This window comes from Heloderma suspectum, chromosome 1 (assembly GCF_057233095.1).
Source record: "Heloderma suspectum isolate Gila_16-S chromosome 1, 16-S_ref, whole genome shotgun sequence".
In the NCBI taxonomy this organism is placed as follows: Eukaryota; Metazoa; Chordata; class Lepidosauria; order Squamata; family Helodermatidae; genus Heloderma; species Heloderma suspectum.
In genome coordinates this window covers 159,449,692-159,472,991 of record NC_139458.1, presented here as the reverse complement: position 1 = coordinate 159,472,991, position 23,300 = coordinate 159,449,692, and the positions used below count along the sequence as shown (strand labels likewise).

At 42.6% G+C, this 23,300-nt stretch overlaps 1 protein-coding gene across 1 annotated transcript in view; it reads left to right on the top strand.

Moving 5' to 3' along the window:
• The window catches only part of DPP10 (dipeptidyl peptidase like 10), a 561,648-nt gene that overhangs the window by 132,488 nt on the left and 405,860 nt on the right, over positions 1–23,300 (top strand). Inside the window, exons 2-3 of the mRNA XM_084808348.1 lie at positions 5,485–5,599; positions 18,047–18,142. Of these exons, the coding sequence (XP_084664474.1) occupies positions 5,485–5,599; positions 18,047–18,142 (211 nt within the window). The remainder of the gene's footprint in view (positions 1–5,484; positions 5,600–18,046; positions 18,143–23,300) is intronic.

Below are 23,300 nucleotides of genomic sequence, written 5' to 3'. Positions count from 1 at the left end.
TTCGACTTCTCCGTGCTCCTGTTGCAAGCATGGAGGACAGGGCTGTTCTGCGCTGCCTCCAAGGCAGCATGGAAGTGGGAGGAGGTTGGTTCTCCAGGAACCGGCCTCAGAGTGCAGGCTTCGAGGTCGGTTCCCAGAAAACCAGATATCCTATGGCTGTCTAGCCACTGTCTAGCGGCCATAGAATTGCTCCCTTAGACTACTTTTTTTAAAAAGGGAACCCTGCTGAGAATAAGTAGCTGGAAGGACAGTCAGCAAAGTCTGGCAGGGGACTCAACATTCATGTAAAGCAGATAACTCTAGGAAGTGAAATACCCCTTGCTTCAGATCAAGTGAATGCATGCCAGAGAACTGAAAATAAAGTAATACAACCCATAAAGCTGATTGGTGGGAGGTTCAGGACAGATAAAAGGAAGTGCTTCTTTACACAGTGCATAAACTGGGGAATTTGACGCCACAAAATGTAGTGATGGCTACCAATTTGGTTGGCTTTAAAAGGAATTAGACAAATCCATGGAGGACAAGGCTATCATTGGCCACTTGTTCTGATGGATATATGCTGCCCTCCAGTATCAGAGGAAGTATGCCTGTGTCCACCAATTGCTGGAGAACACAGCTGACAGGGTGCTATTTCACTCATGTTCTACTTGGGGGTTTCTCATGGTCAGCTGGTTGGCCACTGTGTGAACAGAATGTTGGACTAGATGGACCCTTAGTCTGATGCAGCATGGTTCTTCTTATGGTGTTATGTTCAGGTAATTCAAGGAAGTGAGCCAACATAGCCATGCTATGATCCTAAGCACAGTTACTTGGGACTAAGCCTTATTGAATACAGTTGACCTTACTTCTAAATAAACCTTCTGAGGTTTGCACTACAAGTCACAATACCCACTAGACTAGCAAATTAATCTAGAAGACATTTACCCTGTCCACACTACCTCTCTCATCCAACTAGCCATATCTAACTCCTTTCATCCATCTATACATACATCAATATACTCCCTGTACCTTCTCTCACTCATCAGCAGGGTACCAAGTGGGGTACCTCAGGGCTCAGTCCTGGGCCCAGTGTTCTTCAACATTTTCATTAATGACTTGGATGAGGAGGTGCAGGGAATGCTTCTCAAATTTGCAGATGACACAAAACTGGGTGGGATCACTAATACCCTGGAAGACAGAAACAAAATTCAAAGTGATCTTGATAGGCTGGAGCACTGGGCAGAAAACAACAGAATGAAATTTAATAGGGATAAATGCCAAGTTCTGCACCCAGGAAAAGAAACCAAATGCACTGTTACAAGATGGGGGATACTTGGCTCAACAGTACTACAAGAGAGAAGGATCTTGGAATTGTTGCAGATCACAACCTGAATATGAGCCAACAATGTGATGTGGCTGCAAAAAAAAAAAGGCAAATGCTATTTTGGGCTGCATTAATGGAAGTATAGCTTGCAAATTACATGAAGTACTAGTTCCCCTCTACTCAGCACTGGTTAGGCCTCATCTGGAGTACTGTGTCCAGTTCTGGGCACCGCACTTCAAGAAGGATGCAGACAAGCTGGAGAGGGTTCAGAGGAGGACAACAAAGATGATCAGGGGACTGGAAACAAAGCCCTATGAGGAGAGACTGAAATAACTGAGCATGTTTAGCCTTGAGAAGAGAAGACTGAGAGAAGATATGATAGTGCTCTTCAAGTACTTGAGAGTTTGTCACAGAGAGAAGGCCAGGATCTCTTCTCGATCATCCCAGAGTGCAGGACACAGAATAATGGGCTCAAGTGACAGGAAGCCAGATTCCAGCTGAACATCAGGAAAAACTTCCTGACTGTTAGAGCAATACAACAATGGAAACAATTACCTAGGGAGGTGGTGGGCTCTCCCACACTGGAGGCGTTCAAGATGAAGCTGGACAGCCACTTGTCAGGGATGCTTTGACTTGGATTCTTGCCCTTAGCAGGAGGTTAGGCTCAATGGTCTTATAGGTCCCTTCCAACCCTACAATTCTATGAGTCTATGAGTCATCAGTTCATCCATGCATATGCTACTGTTCTCACATACATACATACATACATACATACATATATCATCCTACTCCTTGACTGATCTACTGTCACCTGCCAGCTTCTGCTGCTAATCAGTTGCCTGAGCCACCTAGTGATCTGCTGCCTCTTCCACTGCCACCACCACTTTCTTTCGGTACAGTGCTTAGTGGGCTGGGACAGGTTGTTCCTAACATGATGCTACTGCCAAAGCAGCTGATGCCTCAGCTACTAACTCAGTAATTATTGAAGTCAAGCCTGCCCCAGATGAAATTCAGCCCACCTTCTCTTCTACCCATCTCCCATTTTAAAATTTGTGTGCATACTGTGTATGCACACAGACAATCATAAGGCCTTCTTGCTCCCATGCTTCCCAGTATGCATACATGCATAATGTGTACATGCACAAAACAAGACAGAAAATCAATAAATAACTGGAGGGAAACTGGGTGGAGAAATAAAAAAAAAGTGTATAATAGTATTTTAAAATAAAAGCACCCTAAAATACTACTGTCTGGTAGGCAACCCTGACACCAAACATACTGAAAAAGTGAGCAGTTGGCCACTTTATGAATATACCGTTAATGTTTTATTTTGTTTTCCCTGCCACAAGCAATATTTACAGAATTCTTAGTCTCAAACTGAGTAACAGACAGTAAAACATGCACACACAGAAACCCAAATGCCTTAATGAACTTAAAAATTTGCAGCAATAAAGTGATTCATCTAGTTGCTAAACTAAACACACATTAATTTAAATTAGTCCCTTGTAAATTGGAAAAAAATATTTTTTTTTAGATGTCACTTTCCTTTTATATTGGTTCCAAAGAAAAGAGAATTTAGTGAAACACAAAAGTCCCATTGGTATATTTGTGTTAAATAATTTGTTCTTTTGTCCACTTCCTCTGCTTAGAGAGATGATGGCAATTACCCGCCAGGATATGCTGTCTTCTGTTGCTTCATGGTCTAGGGGGTGCGGTCAGACCCCTACCCATATATTCAAAGAACATGTAAGAGTGTTGTGTGACTGAGTAGGCTACCCCCATCATCCGTTGCTGACATGCCCAACAGCTAAACACACCTCATGTGTGCAAAACACACTCACGTCTGTCCATTTATTTTTTATTTATTATATTTACATAAGAAGAGCCATGCTGAATCAGACCAAAGGTCCATCCAGTCCAGTATTCCACTCACATAGTTGCCAATCAGCTGTCGACCAGGAAGCCACTAGCAGGACAAGTGCAACAGCACCCTCCTGCCCGTGTTCTCCAGCAACTAGTGTACACAGGCATACCACCTCTGGTACTGGAGGTAGCACATAGCCATCCAGCCTATTAGCCATTCATAGGTTTCTCCTCCAGGAATTTGTCTGACCCCCTTTTAAAGCCATGCAGGTTGGTGGCCATCACATTTCTATACCGTGACCATCCAATAGCCAAAGCTCTCTGTTGGTATAAATGAGAAGGTCTTCTATGTACATACAGGTGTTTAGGATTCCCCCCTTATGTGGAGGAGTGCTACACATGTATGTTGGTACATAGACCCCCTTCTCATGTATGCTGAACATGTGAATGAGGGGCATGACCACTAGATGTATTGGCAGGGTAGGGGAGGGCTAGCCATTGTGGCCCAATGACTCCCTGGAAAATTATTGAATGTATGAGAAGGGTCACACTGTCCAGCCATGGAGCAGTCATATTCTTCTTTCAACAAGCCTCCTGAAGTTCTTCAAACTTTGTAAACTGAATCAAACCTTCAATCCTTCCCATGATGGATTTAAAACAATTTTTCATCAACAGTCTTGTTACCATGTTTGTCAACACTAAATGGCAAACTTCAAGGGAAGTTTTTAATATCATGCTTCTTTTATAAGTCTGCAAAGCCATTGCCCACTCAACTTGAGGCAATCAGTTCCAGCTCTTAGCTGGGGCTTACTCTTTCCACTCCTTTAAGCATGCGTAAATGGGTTGCAGTGATGATTAGTGGGTTGGAATGGTGAAAGAAACAGCTAGCAAGGATACTGGAAATGTAGGACTTATTATTGGTGCAGCTCCATTTTGGTGATTGAGAACTCTGGTGTAAATATTTTCAAAACATTGGTCCTACTTCATTATTTATTTATGTGAAATCAGAATAAAAGTAATAGGACTCCATATGTGTAGGGGTTTAATTAGCATGGATGTAATGGCCATACTTTATTTTCCATAATGGGTGATTTGCTTCTGGTGTGATTTCATTATTAGTTTTTTATCATGCCGTTTGTACTAGATGAAATGCTCAGTTAATGCTGTGTTATTATGCTGTGTATGCTCCAAATAGGACTCAGGCATGCATAAATGTGTGCAGGATTTCAGCCTTAGTATAGTTAAGTACTCTCAGCTTATTGTAGTTTTTACTACATATATGTGAGTGTATACATAGTCCGCTAACACCTGTGGTATTCAGTTATACTGGTGCAATTTGATTTTATATATGTTGAGCTAAAGAACAAAATGTTGATTTCTGAGTACATTTACAAGTAGTGCTGGGATGATTTCCCTATTCCTTTGTATTGTCTATATGGATCTATATATAAAAGGAACAGAGTTTGTATTTTTGTTATTAAGGGTGCAATCCTATTGAGATTGACGGCTGCCTTTGAACTCGGAGGCGACCACCTATCCTAAGCAGGGCAGGAGAAGCACAGAGGGGATCATTCCCTCCATGCTTCTCCTGCCCTGCTTTTTTGGCTAGACAGCCGATTGCAGCTGTCTAGCCGCAGGAGCACGGAGCTCCTCTAAAGAATTTAAATCCCCATTGCCTAATGTGGATAGGAGTTGGGCACACATTTCCAGGGTGGTGGTGGATACACCTAAATGTGCCCGCAATTCTAGAATTTTAGCATTTCTTTAATTCTGCTACAGAGTAATGTTGATTTTTTTATGAATAATAGGGGAGTAGTTCCTAAACATATTATGATACAGACAAAGAAATGCTGTTCAACTGAATATTCAGATCTTCTGGCAGGGAATGTTTTTGATTCTGAATTGGAAGTTTAACACTTTACATTAAAAACTATGTGCATGTAAACCTTTATGGCCCATGCCACTTCAGGTGGAATTACAGCAAATTGCTATATTTTATTTCCTTATTTATCTTGTAAAATGCCAGCTCATGTTGTCCTGAAGTTTATCTTCAGTATATTAAAGCACCAGTCAAATTATGGATAGTATCTATATTCTCAATTTGATTATCATTTAGGTAGGGGTGCATGTGTGTATGGTGACTGGTATTTTTTAAAATGAAGGAACTGCACACCTCTAAATAATTAAATGAACGCTGTGAGAGGAGGCCTGATAATCCTCATGCTGTGATTATAACTATGCATGGAATAATTTCTTTTATGGATAATATTTTATATGTAATTATGAAACAATTTCTTTTTTTTTTTAAATCCCCCCAGGAAATTGGAAGCAACAGCCCACCGCAGAGGAACTGGAAGGGAATAGCAATTGCACTGCTGGTGATTCTAGTTGTATGTTCACTCATCACAATGTCTGTAATTCTTTTAACACCAGGTAGGATTTATTTATTTAGATATTACACACACACACACGCACACACACACAGAGGGGGAGGGAGGGAGGGGGGACAGAGACAAGGGGAGAGAGTATGTGCTTAGCATTTTATATCTTTCTATCACATACTTTCTTTGTGTATTTAAACTCTTAAGCATTTTACATTCAATATGACTCACCTCTGTGAAAAAAATAAGCACATGAGAAACTTGGTGATAAAGACATCCATGTAGAATAATGATGTTTTCAATTATTGTCACAGTAAGCATGCTCAAAGTCCAGAAAATAACCACATGAATTTCCTTGAGTGTACCTAGGAACACAAACCAACAGCCAATGGCTTATTTAGCTGTGGTTACTCTTGTTGCATTCTGCATACAAGAGGTTCTCAAGAAATGAAAATAAGGGCAACACACTGCCAAAATATGATTTCATGTCACTGGTGGTGGTGTGACTTGAAGGTGAGGACAGAGCTCTGTGGGACTGCCAAGAGATGGCTACAGCTGAAAGAGCTATCCTGATCCTCTGTTTAGGTTCCCAGCAGTTCCACTGCTGCCAACAACCTGCTCCATTTGGAGGCTCAGGAAAAGTATCATGATGACAAGGAGTTCTCAGTGAAAACTCATGATACTTGTGAAGCCCATACCTGAATGGGCTTCACAGGCTTTGCAGAGCATCAGGTAGAGGGTGTCACTGTCATTTATTAGAGGCCACTAGGCCTGCCAGGTCTGAGAATGAGTAACAAGAATCAGATTTGTGGGCTGCAAAGGCACATCCTGGGTGCTGTTTTGGTGATCACTGCATGGATAGCGACATGCACACACCCTATGCAAGCCAATTCCCATGGACTGTGATAAGCATGGCGTAGTGGTTTAATTTATTTCCAGGCCATACTCGGTTGAAATGGACCATGCTTATAGTCAGTGAGGTAAATGAGCAGGTACCTTCCTGCTGGGCAACATTAACTGCATTCTCTTCTTGATTTTCTGTAATAATCTGTAACATTGGGATCTGTGTAGCTTTTTACAGTTGATTTCAATTGTGACTTGCTATCTATACTCAGTATCTGTATCTTAACTGCAAATGTAAAAATTTATCAGTTAGTTAAGGCACTGGAAAATGTCATACTATCAATGAATAATTCAATATAGTTTTGAACAGAGATGGAAAAGTTATATCCAGTTGTGAAATGTGAGAATAAACATTACAGAGGAAGGAAGAGGCTTCAGGAAGAGGCAAGGAATATAAAGTATGGATATGACTTCTTAAAGACATAAATAGAAAAGTTCCCTTGTTACAGCATTTAGAAAGTTTATACAGTAAAGGGTGGACACTTCTTGCAATGCATAGGCTAAGCATTGTGAATTTTTCAGATTACAAATTAAGAACAAAGACAATTTTTCAAAATCCTGAACAAAACGGCTCCATCTCACTTAATATATAATCAATGAAAAGTTTTAAAAGGGGTTTCTGAAAGTTACACAGTTATGTTGGGAGGCTTTTAGGGTTGTAGAAAGGCGACAGTATAATTTAAGATTTAGTGATCTGCAAATTAATTTACAGAATCACATATTGCAGATGATTACAACAAAGCAGCCAGAAAGCTCAGAAAATGTTGCCAGGGAGAAACACCCCATTAAACAATAGTGTATTATGGATGTTAATGGTCCCTGCTGTACAAAGCTGCCATAGCTCATGTAGTTGTGACCACTGTTTAGGACTCAGTACTTAAAAAGAAATATTTAGAATCCATGAAGGTACAGAATTCGCACCAAAGCTTAAAAGTAGTCCGTCTTACGGAAAAAGCAGCGTAAAGAAATGAAAATATCTATTTAATAAAGGAACACTGAGTGGAGAGATCAATGCAGCAAGTATTTCAGGTGCTGATTACTTAGTTTTGACAAAATAGGAAAAAGACCCTGAACAGATTTCAAAAGAAAAATGTGTCCATGTTATAAGGTGAAAGTGAAAGTGAGATTCAGTACTGGGTTTGCAGACTCTCTTTCTTCAAGTTTAGCTGGTGCTTCACTTTAAAATGTTCTGAGGAGAAGCTAAAGCAAGCATTACCACCTAAAGGAAAACTGGATGTCAATTTAGAACATGAAATTCATTTTGCTTTCAATCAGGCTCGTAAGTTATCAGTTAGTAAAGTTGATTGCAGTCTTTTATTTGGGTCATCCAGAAGTGTATCCAGGAAATTCATCTCGGTGGGACCCAATAAATTCTTCAGGGGAAGACTGTTGTAGGACAAAATGTGCACATGTGCAGCCTTGGAAATCTAATGTGGGTGAAGCCTTGGGTGGAGCCTAAGGGAACAGTGCAGTCAGATGATGCTCCCCAGGTTTTCCACAGGGATGTACACCGCACAACCCATTACACAGCAGTGCAGGAAAAATGTAATTGTACATTGGTATGTGACTAATTTTGAATTGTACATTGGTATATGCACACTCATAGCACACATTCATTTATGTATTACATTTATATCCTGCCTTTTTTCCTCTTGCAAGGAACCCAAGGCATCTTACATAATCCGCCTCCTCTCCATTTTATCCTCACAACAATCCCAGAACTAGGATAAGCTGAGAGTCAGTGACTGACCCAAAGTCACCCAGTGAGCTTCATGGCTGAGTGGGGACTAGAACCTGGATCTCCTGAGTCCCAGTCCAACACTTTGAGCACTACACCACACTGGTTCTACATCACCAGTGGCATAATGGTTCTGTGCATTATCCCTATCTACTTTCTCCACACTATACATAATTCTGTATACCTGTATCATACATTCCCATACTTGCTTTTTCTAAGCTAAACAGTCCCAGATGTTGTAACCTTTCTTTACAGGGGAGTTGCTCCAGCACCTTGATCATTTTGACAGCCCTTTTCTGCACCTTTTCCAACTCTACAATATCCTTTTTGAGGTTTTGTGACTAGAACCGCACAGGATTACAAGTATACCATAGATTTCTATAAGGGCAGTATGATGTTGTCAGTTTTATTTGTGATTCCTTTCCTAATTATTTTCAACATGGAAGTTGCCTATTTCACTGTAGCTGCACACTGGCTCAATATTTTCATTGGGCTTTTTCACTACAACACCAAGATCTCTTTCATGATCAGTCACTGCTAGCTCAGATCCCACCAGCGTATGTGAGAATTTGGGATTTTTTATCCCAACGTGCATCACTTACGCTTGCTTACGTTGAACTGCATTTGCTATTTTAATGGCAATACTCCCAGTCTAGAGAGATCCATTTGGAGTTCTTTGCAATCTCTTTTTGTTTTAATCATCCTAAATAATTTGGTGTCATCAGCAAATTTGGTCACCTCACTGCTCACTCCTATTTCCAGATCATTTACAAACAAGTAAAAAGCATAGGCCCCACTACATATCCTTGTGGTATGCCACTATTTACATTCTTCCATTGTGATTGACCATTTATTCCTACTCTCTGCTTTCTGTTCCTTAACCAGTTGCTGATCCATAACAGGACCTTTCCTCTTATTCCATGATTGCTAAGTTTGCTCAGGAGTCTTTGGTGAGGGACTTTGTCAAAAGCCTTTTGGAAGTCCAAGTAAACAATGTTTACTGGAATCACCACTGTCCACATGTTTATTGCCACTCTGAAAGAACTCAAGAAGGTTAGTTGGACAGGACATACTACTGCAGAAGCCATATTTATTCTGTTTCAACAGGGCTTGTCCTTCTATATGCTTGATAGCTCTATCTTTAATAACACTTTCTGCCAGTTTATCTGGAACAGATGTTAAGCTAACTGACCTGTAATTTCTGGCCCCCATACCCCCTGATCCCTTTTAAAAAAAATAGTGTTGCATTTGCCACTCTCCAGTACTCCAGAAGCTGATCTTAAGTACAGGTTACATATTTTCATTAGGAGATCAGCAATTTCCCATTTGAGTTCTTTAAGGACTCTAGGATGGATACCATCTGGACCCAGTCATTTGTTAGCTTTCAATTTGTGAATAAGGTCTAGAACATCATCTCTTATCATCACTACATGACTCAGTTCTTGAGACTTCCTTCCTGAAAATATTGACTTAGGCATGGGTATCTGCCCTACATCTTCTGCAGTGTCTAAAGAATTCATTCAGCTTCTCTGCAATCTCCTTATCTTCCTTTAGTGCACCTTTAACTCTGTTGAAACCCAATGCCTAGCAAGTTTCCAGCTTTTTATGTATTTGAATAATTCTTTATTATTAGCCTTAGTGTTATTAGCGATATCCTCCTCAAAATACTTTTGTGTGCCTCTTATTTATTTTATTAGTAATACTTATATACCACTTAATATAATAACATCTCTAAGTAGTTCACATATAAATATTAAAAATCACACTTAAATACACTATTAAAAACCATTCCAACTGCAGTAACAATACAAAACAATACAAGGAACAAGAAGAACAGGAAGAGACCTTCGGCTATTGGGTAGTACAGAAATGTAATAAATAAATAAATAAATAAAATGAAGCAGCATATAATTCATTGGAATTAATTACAAGCCAAAGAAAGCCTTGGTGAACAAGTGTGTTTTTAGGGGGTATTGCAACATACCACATTTTCTGCCTCCTGAACTCATGGTCCAGAGTGGCGGTATTCTGTTGGTCACAGAATGACCAGCAAGGCCTCCTCTGAAGATCTTAAAGATCGGCTGGTTTTATATATGGAAAGGTAGTCTGCTAGATATCCTGGTTCCAAGTTCTTTAGGGCCTTTGTATGTCAACAGCATAACCTTGAACATGGTCCAGTAGCTAATAGGCAGCCAGAGCAGTTCTTTTAACACAGGAGTTATGTGAACATACTACCTGGATTTCCTGGTTAGTACCCTAGCTGCTGCATTCTGCACTAGCTGTAGCTTCCTATCCAGGCACAAGGGCAGCCCCACACAGAGTGCATTACAGTTCTGTAATCGTGAGGTTACCATGGCTAGGCTGTCCCTATCTAGGAATGGGCATAGTTGATACACCAACTGAAGTTGGTGATGAGTGCTCTGGGCAACTGAGCACCTGGGCCTCTAATAACAAAGAAGGATCCAGGAACCCACCAAATTACATACTGCAACCCCATCCAGAACAGGAAAACAGCCCAAATTCTGGTCCTCAGAGGTGCCCATCCATAGGGTCTCTGTCTAATCAGGATTCAGCTTCAGTTTATTAGCTCTCATCCAAGCCATAATTGCATCCAGGCACCAGTTCAGAGTCTCTGTTTATATTTCCTTTGTTCAAGTTTGTATTCCTTTCTGTTCTCCTCATTTGGGCAAGACTTCCAGTTTCTGAAGGATGTTTTCTTTTCACTAATAGCTTCCTTGATGCTGCGTGTTAACCATGTCACAAACCCAGCTGTCTATGTCCGTAATGATCAAATTTCCCACTACCTCAAGTCTCTACCCCAGAAGCATATCTTCAGCATGAGTGGATGTCTGCTCATCCTTCAAGGAATGGGTCCCTTCTAAGAGATCATTTCCTTCTTCCTTGGAATGACACCCTCCTTTCCCAAGAACTATATTCTCTGTGACCCTAGGGGAGCTGACAGCCAGGGATTGAGACACCACTATTAGGTCCTTGAAAGTTTTACTCACAGACCTTTCTCTAGGTCTTGCCCACAAACCTTGAAGCTTCTCCAGGTCTGAAACTTTGACTTCAAAGGAAAAACTTGTTTCCCCAGTGACAGAAGCTCATTGCACTGGGCACACATGCACATCGTCTGTCCAGCAGGCAGATAGTAATATGATATAAACATGAACTGCAATAAACTAGATAAATCCCACAATCCTGCTGAATTTCTACCTGCATATCTGTTTCTTTTATTGTTATTATTGGATTTCTTTACTAGAAGAAGGTAGGGAAGGGTTGACTGCCTTGGCCTCCTTGCCCTGTTTCTAAACTCACATGGGTGCTTAATTCATGGGTGTGTTTCACTTCTTTTTACCTTGATCCTTTGTCCCTTGATCCTTTGTCATTGTGATCACACTCTGTGATTATTATCAGTCACTTTTTACACCAACTAACACAATAGAACTTACATGACTTGAATTTTTGAACTATACAAATGTTCTTTTAGAACTACACCCCCCCACACTCCCCCTGGAACTGCACATTTTGTGTCTTTAGAAAGCTCTGCTATACAGAATTTGGACACAGTTTTGTAAAGTGAATGTAGACTGGAAGAAACAGTGCCCAACACATTCTGCTGGTTGCAAAGAGCCTGGATAAAGCCTTCCTGTACATTCTCCACCTACAGCGTACAGCTACACCATATGTTGACCTTTGGTATGAGGTACCAAAAATCAACATTACTCAGTCAGACCAGGCTAATTAGCAGCAAAATCCACACAGCAGTGAACAGCAGCAATAATTAACCCATAAAACCAATTAGAATCTTCTCTAGAAATTCAAATTCAAGCTGACCTATGATTTGCCAAACTAATGGAAGTATAATCCCTTTCTAGTTTTAACCCCCCACCCCACAAAACAAAATAACTCCTAGCCTTCTTACTGTGTCTGTAGTAGGCTAAGATGTAAGAGAAGTTTTATTTTAAAAATTTAAGAAATATGATTATAAAAATGGCAATCTGAAGTTCATTAAAACAGGCCCCAAGCTTCCCCTGTCCATGAAGCAAAAAAATTAAGGGCAAATACAAAAACTCCACACCAGAGCCCTTCAGAGCAAAATGCCCATGCCCTGCTTTGGATATTATGGCTCTTCCTTCCTGGCCTAAACACAATCCATCTTCTCTCCTAGTCCCATCGATTTACATCCAGAGACAACATCATGTGTTCATATGGACATTCGAGGTAGGGATGTCAGAGAATTCCGCACGAATTTTAAATGGGATCGAATTCTGACAAATCCAGTCCACGGAATCCTCCTCGGAATGGAGCGGCCTGGTCGACCTGGACTGGAGCTCACACAGACCCTTTTTTTTTTTGTCCGCCAAATGGCAGATTTTACAAAAATAATTACTAAAAGAAATCCGTAAATCGGAAATGGAGAAGAAGAACGCAAACAGCTTTACCCTTTTTATGAGGCATTTTCCTGTGACCCGAGGCTTTCTTTCGTTGGGGCTGAGTCTTGAAGTCCACAGAAATCCTCCATCTTTTCTGTTTATTGTCTGTGGAGGTGAGGTGAGGTCAAGACAGGTCCGGTGAGGTGAGGTCAGGACAGGTCTGGTGAGGTCAGGTGAGGTGAGGTCTGGTGAGGCGAGGTCAGGACAGGTCTGGTAAGGTCAGGTCAGGTAAGGTCAGGACAGGACAGGTCCGGTGAGGTCAGGTGAGGCGAGGTCAGGTGAGGTGAGGTCAGGACAGGTCCGGTGAGGTCAGGTGACCGGAAGTTGCATGGGGAATCCCCGTGAAGGGCTTTACTCTTTTTATGAAAATAAATAGGCATTTTCCCTATGACCCGACGCTTACAGACACCAACGGTGGGCACGCAGAAAGGATTTTTTGGTGGTACTTATGGAATTATTTACGTAAGTTAGGGGAGCTGCACTGAAAAAAAATGGGGGAATCTGGGGCATGCGGATGGTGGAATGGGGCGGCCCTTGGCTCTGCAGAATTCTCGCAGAGTGGAACCTCTCTGCGCAGATTCTGGGGGGGGGAGGAATGAATCGCCTCCCCCACCCCGCAGGTTCACCACCGGAATGGACGGTGGGGAATCTGTACATCCCTAATTCTAGGAGCTGCTGCTGAGCTGTAAGTGTTTGTGTGAAGAGCCCCATACCATCATGAGCATGTGTGGGGCCTCTCTAATGGTTTAAGAGCAACTCTTAAATCCTTAGAAAAGCCTGTGTATCCTCACAGTGTATGGCCATGGAGCAGTTGCTGCCTCTGCACAGTTAATGGGGCCCAGAAACTTTCTGAATGTCGCTAAGCCCCATCTAGTCCTAGACTATATATGGCCTTGGCCTCATCCATTTTAGTTGATTAATTACATTGGAAAGTACTTGGCCGCCATGGTTCCAGGGCTGTTATATTTAAAGGAAGTAGCCACCCATTCTTATACATGCAGAGCCAGCTCTACCATTAGGCAGAGTGAAGTGGTCACCTCAGGCAGCAGATGCTTGGTGGTGTGGAGGAGGCAGTGGGGGCAGGGAGAGATGGACAGCAGCCCCCTGGCCATTCCCCTCTGTTGGAAGATGGACCTGTGTGTTTCAGGCAGCCTGCCCTGTACCCTCTAATCTAACTTCTTGCCTTCAGATGCAGTGGAGGATACTACCTCATCACCAGCTTCTGTGGGTGGAATGTGGGGAGGTGCCATCTTGTTCTATTCATCAGGCAACAAAATGTCTTTGGCTGGCCCAAGTAGTTCAATGGGTCTTACTTCCAGCTAAGTGGATACAATCTCCTTGAACAAAGTGTTTTTTCTTTTCTTTTCAAGTAGATATGCATCCAAGACTAGGCTTAAATGTTCTCTTTTATTTTCAGATATGCCTAATATATTTCAATATGGTTCCATTAGGGATATCTGATATTAAAAATGAATGTTTTAAGCCAATTGGTGAAAATTGACTTAGGGTTTGTTTGTTTTTTCCCCAGCAAATTTTCAGAAATAAGGGACAGGTTTTTATAGGAAACATTGAAGTTGAAATACTTGTATAATATATAATAAGTAATTACACATTAATGGTACGTAAAACGCATTTTAAAAGTTGATATTCAAGATTCTGAGAGATTAACTTTTATACTTTTACTATTACTGCTGTTGTATATAGAATGGGTTGGATTCAAACTTAATCATATTTAAGGCAGACTTTTGAAATAAATGGGAATGCAGTTAATTGTGACTAATTTATTTCAGTGGGTCTACTCTATGTATGAGCAAGTCTGAATCCAACCCAGTGTAATTAATGTGTCCAGCTTGTATAATATTTAAAGCATAATCCTAAATATGTTTACTTAGCCCCTCTAAGTTCAATGTAGCCTTCCCCAAACTGTTCTACAGATGTTTTGGACCATAATTCCCGCCATCCCTGATCATTGGCCACACTGCCTGGGGCCAGTGGGAGTTGTAGTCCAAAACATCCAGACGGCATCATATTGGAGAAGGTTGTATTACACCTATGAAAACTTGGATGTGTTTTTTTCTATTAAGATTTCATCTGTGATCACTGGTACTGAATTACAAATTTGTGCATATTCTTTTCATACATGGGAAATATTCAGGTGCCAATATGGTCCTGGTGTTATGTATTAGGGATGGGTGAGAATGTCATTAAGTTCATTTTTTAATAAGAACATAAGAACATCTTCATAAATAGGCTGAAGGGAGCTTAAGGTCATAAAAAAATGTGGGAGAAATCGAAATTGACAGATTCATCCATCCAGGTCCAGGCTTTGAGTGCTGGCCCGCCAGATGTTTTGGCCTACAATTCCCATCAGCCCTAGCCAGCATAGCCAATAGTGAGGGATCATGGGAATCATTATTATTATTTATTCAATGTATAACCCGCCTATATATGAATACTCATATGTAGTTACAAAGTTAATAACAATTTAATAAAACAAATCCAATAATAAAAACTACACAACATAAAACAGTGTACAAGAGCCAGCAAAAGAAACAGAGTTCTAAAACAGGAAGACCTGCCAGAATAACAGAGTCTTTAATTCCTGTTTAAAAACCTTCAAAGAGGTCAGCAGGCACATTTCAACCGGCAGGACATTCCACAACTGAGGGGAGACAAAGGAAAAGGTCCTCTTGCATGTGGCTGTTATCTCACATTAGGCAGCTGCAGCAGATAGCCCTCAGAGGACCTTAGGTGGTGGACTGGGATGTAGGAGAGAAGGTACTCCTTAAGGTACCTTGGACCTAGACCATGTAAGGCTTTAAAGGTAAGAACCTTTATATTTTGTTGGGAAACAAATTGGCAGCCAGTGTAAAGATTTTAAAACCAGTGTAATATGGTCTCCATGGGGTGTCTCAGAGACCAACCTGGCTGCCATATTTTGTACCAGTTGAAGTTTCCAAACTAAATATACAGGAAGCACCAAGTACAGCACATTACAGAAATCAAGTCTAGAGGTTACCAGTGTGTGCGCCACCATTACCAGGTCCACATGTTCCAAGAATGGGTGTAGCTGGCATATCAGCCAAAGATAACACACACTTCTCACCATTGCCTCCACCTGGGGTGCCAGGAGTAGGGTTGGGTCAAGAAGCACCCCCAAGCTATGAACTTGTTCCTTCAGAGGAAGTGCAACCCCATCCAGAACTGATTGACATACCTCAATACCTGAATTAGGACCCTTCATGATGAGCACCTCTGTCTTGCCTGGATTCAACTTCAGCTTGTTCTCCCTCATACAGCCCATTACCGACTTCAGGAAGTCATTCAGAGGAGTCATACCTTCCTTGGATAAAGATGTTAAGGAGAAATCGATTTGACTGTCACCAGCATACTGATAACACCCAGCCCCAAATCTCCTGATGATCTCTCTCAGAGGTTTCATGTAGATATTAAACAGCATCAAGGATAAGCTGGAGCCCTGAGGGACTCCATGTAACAGTTCCTTTTTTGAGGAGCAACTAGGCATGGCGGAGAATTCCGCCATGGATCTTGGTGAGGCCGAATGCCAGCGCATTCAGCCCCCCGAAATCCATGGTGGAACGAAGCCCCCCCACCCCCCCACCCCGCAAAATGGGCCTGGAACGGAGCACCTACCTGCTGCTGTCCACGCTGCATTGCGAATGGCGGCCGCGTCTGCGGCAGCCATTCGCTTCTTCCATATAGGCATGATAGGCTACGTAAATATTTATGTAGCCTATCACGGCGGAAAAAGAAGGGAACGCAAGTGGTGGCCACCGTAGCAGCCGCCATTTGCATTCCCTTTTTTTTCCGTGATAGGCTATGTAAATATTTACGTAGCCTATCACGGCTAAAGCAGGAATGCAAATGGCATCGTAGGGGATGCCATTTGCATTCCTGCTTTAGCCGTGATAGGCTACGCAAATATTTATGTAGTCTATCATGGGATGGCGTAGGGATGCAAATAGCGTCCCCTACACAGGACGCCATTTGCGTCTGCACCAGCCTGGCAGTGGCCAGAGGCCCCGCTGTAGGTTGGCCCGGCCGGTGGCTCTGCAGCCTGGCCGTGGAGTGGAGCCAGCCGGGCAGGATTCTGGGGGGAAGGAACGGATCGCCTCCCCACTCATCGAGGATTCCGGGGGGAGGAACGGGTCGCTTCCCCCCACCTGCAGAACCTGGCGGAGCCAGGTAAGCGGGGTTTCGTACACCCCTAGGAGCAACTATCCCTGAACAACATCATCTAGAACTGTCCTGAGAGAAAGGAGCAGAACCACTGCAGAGCAGTGCCCCCAACTCCCAACTCCCTCAGGTGATCCAGAAGGATATCATAGTTGATAGTATCAAATGGTGCTGAGAGGTCCAAAAGAACCAATAGGTATGCACTTTCCCTATCAATTCCAGATGAAGATCATCCACCAAGGCGGCCATGGCAGTCTCAACTCAGTATCCCACTGAAGCTGGTTTGAAATGGGTCAAGGTAATCAGTGTCATCCAAGACTGCTTGGAGTTGAATGGACACCACCTTCTTGATTACTTGACCCCAAAATAGTAAATTACTTACTGGCCTACAATTACTGAAGTCCAGGGGGTCAAGGGAAGGCTTCTTCAGAAGCTGTCTAACAACTGCTTCTTTCAGACATGGTGGAAAATTACCTTCCCTTAGGGAGGCATTAATAATATTCAGCAAAAATTGCTTTGCCATCTTGCCTCCTTCGACTACAAGCAAGGATGGGCAAGGATCAAGAGGGCAGGGCTTTTTCATCAAACGAAGCAGCTTATCCACATCATCAGGAGTCACAATCTGAAAACCATCTAGTTTAATCATGCAAGCAGAGTTGCTGGACACCCCACTGTTGATTTCTGTTCCCATGACTGAGTCCAAGCTAGCTCGTACCCAATAGATTTTATCCACAAGAAACTCATTAGAGGCATCACAGCGAGCTACTGAAGGTTCAAAGTCAGATTCAGTGTGTGTGTGTGTGGGGGCTAACTCAGCTCCCTAGCCACCTTGAATAGCTCAGCTGGGTGTGAGTTTGCAGACACAATACATATAGAGTAGAAAGCCCTCTTCGCTTCACGTGTCACCACTCCATAGGTCTTCAAATGATCCTTATGATGTGTCTTGTCAGCTTCAAGTTGAGTTTTCCACCACTGGTACTCTAGTCATTGTCCTCACCTAGAATTGTAGCCAAAAAATCTGCGGGACCACAAGTTGCCTACCCCTGTTATACAGGATGGAAAGAACTTGAGCTTTGTAAGTTTGAATGCAAAGAAAGTGAGAGATTCATTCATCCTTATTTTGTATTGACAGAGTGGGGATGTTTTCAGTGATTTAAACAGGATGATGTCTTTGTTCTTGTTTTAAAACAAACAATTTGTCATTAAAATGTTGTTTTTGCTTTAGATGAACTGTCAAATTCATCAGAAACCAGATTGTCTTTAGAAGATCTCTTCAGAAAAGAATTTATAATTCACAATCCAGAAGCCAAATGGATTAATGGTATGTTTCACATATTGTAACACATTTTTAATAGAAAGATAAGGCAATAAGAATATTAAAGATACACCCAGATGCTATGCTAACCAATCTATTAATTTAATGATGAAGTGATAATGTGGGAAGTTTATTGTAGTTCAAGAATGGTCTGTCCAAGTATTTGGACAAACTTAAGATTTATTGGATTGGATCCAGACTTACTCAGAATAGACCCATTGAAATTGGTGGGACTTAAGTTGATCATGACTAACTTGAATCCCATTGGTTTCAATGGGATTAGTCTACATATGACTAAATCTGGATCTAACCCATCCTGTGATAAAACTTCAAATGAATAAGCTGTAAAATGGTAATTAATGGCATTGATACTAGAGTTATGAAAACAATTTATACTGCATTGTGGTTATGGTCCTGATTACTGCTACTCTATAGAATGTTCAATTGCTCAGTAAACTAAACAGATTTCATTCAGCTTCTGTGAGGGAAGGAAAAATGGTATGTTTGGCTGCAATTAAACCTCATAGAGTAGGCTGAGAACAGGAAAAATATCCCAAAACACAGATAAACTTAGGAACAGGCTGTACAGGGGAAAGAAGGCTCAGGGAAATGAGCAGAGCAAGCAATTGACTAAGAAAAAGGAACCACAAGAAAGGGTATGTTGAAAATGAGGGTTGGGAATAGGGATGGACAAAAGGGACTTACCTGGTCCTGCAGCTTGCTTCGCGGTGGGGGGGAGGCGCTTCGCTTCTCCCCCCAAAGTTCAGGCGAGGGGGGGGAGGTGCCCCGCCTCGTCCGGCCGAAATTCAGGCCAGGGGGGAGGCGCCCCATCCCTCGCCGCCGAAATTCAGGCCGGGGAGGAGCACCACGTCTCCCCGGCCGCGAAAAAAAAAAGTAAAGTAAAAAACAAACACACACCCGTGATAGGCTACGTAACGATTTACGTAGCCTATCACGGCTAGATTTCCAAAGTCAGCCGTGATAGGCTATGTAAATCGTCACATAGCCTATCACGGGTGACATTGAAAAAAAAAAGCGTATACGTAAATCGCGGCGCCCATGGGGCGCTGCCATTTGCGTTCCTTAGTTTGGCACGCCTAGTCTACTTAAAGATTTACGTAGACTATGGCGAAAATAAGGGAATGCTATTTGTGTTGCCCTTATTTTTGCCATAGTCTACGTAAATCTTTATGTAGACTAGACGTGCCAAACTAAGGAACGCAAATGGCGGCGCCTCATGGGAGCCGCCATTTCTGTACATTCTTTTTTTTTTTTCCCCTAAGTCACCTGTGATAGGCTACGTGACGATTTATGTAGCCTTTCACGGCTGACTTTGGAAATCTAGCCGTGATAGGCTACGTAAATCGTTACGTTAACCTATGACGGGTGTGGTTTTTTTTTTTTACTTTACTTTTTCTTTTTGCAATGGCGCCGGTGGCAGCCGGTCGGGAGACTGGCTGCCGCCCCCGCCCCCGCCAAACTGCCACCGGGACCCACCGCCGAGAGGGACATTCGGCCACAGTAAGTCCCATCCCGGGGGGGGCAGGGGGCCGGCAGAGAATTTCCCCACCAATTTCAGGGGGCCGAATGCATTGGCATTCGGTCTCCTGGAGATTCGTGGAGAAATTCTCCGCCATCCCTAGTTGGGAATAGGGATGGCGGAGAATTTCTCCCCGAAACTTCGGGGGGGCCGAGCGCCAACGTGTTCGGCCCCCCGAACAAGTTTCGGGGAGAAATTCTCCGCACCCCCCACCCCCCGCACCCCCCCCCGGGACGGGACTTACCTTTGCCGAATGTCCCTCCCGGCGGCGGGTCCGGCCGGCGGTTCGTCGGATGTTCGTTCGGGGCGGGAGCGGCAGCCGGTCTTTCGACCGGCTGCCACCGCCGCCATTGCAATCAAAGAAAAAAAAAACTCCCCCATGATAGGCTACGTGACGATTAACGTAGCCTATCATGGCTAGATTTGCAAAGTCAGCCGTGATAGGCTACGTAAATCGTCACGTAGCCTATCACGGGTGACTTTGAAAAAAAAAAGCGTGTACGGGCGCTGCCATTTGCGTTCCTTAGTTTGGCACACCTAGTCTACTTAAAGATTTACGTAGACTATGGCGAAAATAAGGGAATGCTATTTGCGTTGCCCTTATTTTCTCCGTAGTCTACGTAAACATTTACGTAGACTACAGCGACCAAATGAGGAACGCGAATGGCGGCTCCCTATGGGGGCCGCCATTAGCGTACGCGCTTTTTTTTTTTTTTAAAGTCACCCGTGATAGGCTACGTGACCATTAACGTAGCCTATCACGGCTGACTTTGCAGCTCTAGCCGTGATAGGCTACGTTAATCGTCACGTAGCCTATCACGGGGGCGTTTTTTTTTTTTAAACTTTGGAGTTCGCGGCTGGGCGAGGCGGGAAGCCTCCTCCCCGGCCTGAATTTCGTCCGGGCGAGGCGGGAAGCCTCCCCCCCCGGCCTGAACTTTGCGGGGGGAGCAGCGAAGCGCCTCCCCCCCACCGCGAACAAGCTTTGACGACAGGTAAGTGACTTTCGTCCATCCCTAGTTGGGAATAATAAGAGGGAGGGCCTTAAACATCTAAAATGAGTGCTTAAAATTGGGACCAACTGTATGCTATGGGGAAGAGATAGGTGAGTGCTAAGAAAGCTGGTCAAGTAAACACAGAGAGTAAACAAGGGATGGGGAACCTCTGACCTGCACTACTAATGTGGCCCTCAGAGTTTCCCCATCTGGCTCATGGACCCCCCCCCCCCAAGCACTTCCCCCTCTCCAAGCCCCATCCACTGGAGACTCTCGAGGAGAGGAATCCCCAGTGTTATCTCCAATCACTCAGAGATAACAGTGAGATTCGCTGTGCACCATTCTCCCTCCCAATTGGGAGGGATGCAGTCCACTAAGGAGAATCCCCACTGTTTGTGGTCCATGATTGGTGATAACAGCAGGGATCACTGACTGGAGACAAAAGCAGGGATTCCCCTTATTGCACCACTCACAATCCCAGTGGGGGCACAAAGCTGATGACTTGGCTGGCACTTAGAGGAGTCACTTTTCTCCATGTAGAGAATGGAGCCCCATGACTCCCTTCATGGAGAAATGCAACATGGGTGGGGTGGGATCAGATAACATATTGGTGGAGGTACAGCTTTGGATCCAAGCCCCCACAGCACTGGACATAATACAGCTCACTGGGGTTAGTCCAGGAGAATAATCTGAGCCCTGCACTAAAAAAGGTTTGACACCCTTGGCTATAGGAAGAGGGACAAAGTAACCAATGGCCTGAAGATCAGAAACTCAAAGAAATAAGTGGTGGTGGAAGAAAGCTGAACTGAGGAAAGTAGAACTGTGGCAAAACTACACATTCATTCATGCATTCATTCATTCAATCAATCAATGTTAAGTTGCTCTATAAGAATAACAATTTAAACATAGCAAAAATACACATATGAAATCAAACAAGTCACTTAAAACATGTCATTACTTCCCCTTAACCTTGCATCCAACTCCCACCTAGAGCACCTGCCCCCCAAATATCCACAGTCTTTTATTCCACAAACTAGCACACCTAATCTGAGGTACACTGTGACTTCCTTGTGCCTTTCTCACTTGTTTAAAGCTGGGCCTCCTCTCCCATTGTCTAGAGCAATGCCACATTTTTACTGGTTCTTCATGAAAATTATATATCCCTTTTTCTGGTCTCTTGTCCAAATTATCTTCATGCTTCAGGGAAGCCAGTAACTGGATATATCAAAAAGACAAGGGATAGGTGATATTGAATGGCCAGTTTTTGAGTAGAAAAGGCATTGAGGAATTTCAGGTGTTGCTGCTTAATTCCTTTTGCAAGGCAACCAGCCAAGGCAGTTTTCCCTTTGACTGATGAACAGATTGGTGTATTGGTTAGGTTTGTGTTTTTTGGACCTTATCAGCAATTCTCCTTCAGTGTCAATAGACTTGATCCTGGTAAGGCAGGTTATCACACTGTGTAGTTCTTCCATGTTAGTTACTTACTCAAATGTCCACACAACTTTTGATTGTGAATCTTGAGTATATCTCTGTATATAAGGTAACATTGTTAAATTTGAAGAAAAACAGGCCCTTCAGTGCATGCAATATGAATTTGATACAATATTTATGATACAGTGTTTGTTAATAAACAATACGTTTTACTGATAGTTTGAAAATAATTCCAAATGTTTGGATGAACATGAATGTTGTTAATGCTGTGGAAACCTTGAAATGTGGAATGGACAATGGATTTTGTTACTGAAATCCTGAGCATTTTTTCATGATGGTTTTTGCGGCTCTTGTTTGGAATTGCTTTTTTTCATAAAATGCCTTTAAAATGTACCTTTGTGACATCTGAATGTTATAAACTAATACTCGATTATGTATACCCCGCCCGTGCACATCCATATACAATGGCTTTCATTTTTATGTCAGCAACTAGTACTATGCTTTATCATATTAATTAGTAAATATGGTATGTAGTGTCTGCAGATGGTACATTCCAGAACAATAGCTACATAGATGTGTCCAAATATTAGGCTTAAAAGTAGTGAAATTGAGAAATATGTTTTTAAGACACTATTGGTTTCCAGAAAGTTTAACTGTAAATGAAACCGTATCTTACTCACAGCAAAATGTTAAAAGAAATCATGCTATGTTCCTACTAGTCCAGAAATTATAAACCAATAACAATTCACTTATGAAATAAGAAATACTGAATTTAGCCTAAAAGGTTCAATACAAGTAGAACTTCTTTTAGGGTAAAAGATGTGCTGAAGCAATTTCACTGAGTCAGGTTAAGTGTCCAGGACTACTTTGGATCAAAACAATCACATGTATTTTGGATTAAAACAGAAAAGTTAATACTAGCCCTTTAGAAGTGTCACTATGCACATAGAATGAATGGAGGTGGAGAGGGTAGTATCAGAGTATAGATACCTTGTATGCCTGAACAGAGCCTTCGCACATAAAGCTAGCTATACATGCAGGGGCTCTGTTCAGACATTCTAAAGAACACACATAGGTTGGGGAGGGAGGAGTGGTAGATCTTGCAGTCCCTCTTCTTCCATACTTGTTGATGATATACACATAGTAATCTATATAATGGACTCCAGGGATACATTCCCGAAGGAAGATTTGTATTTTGTAG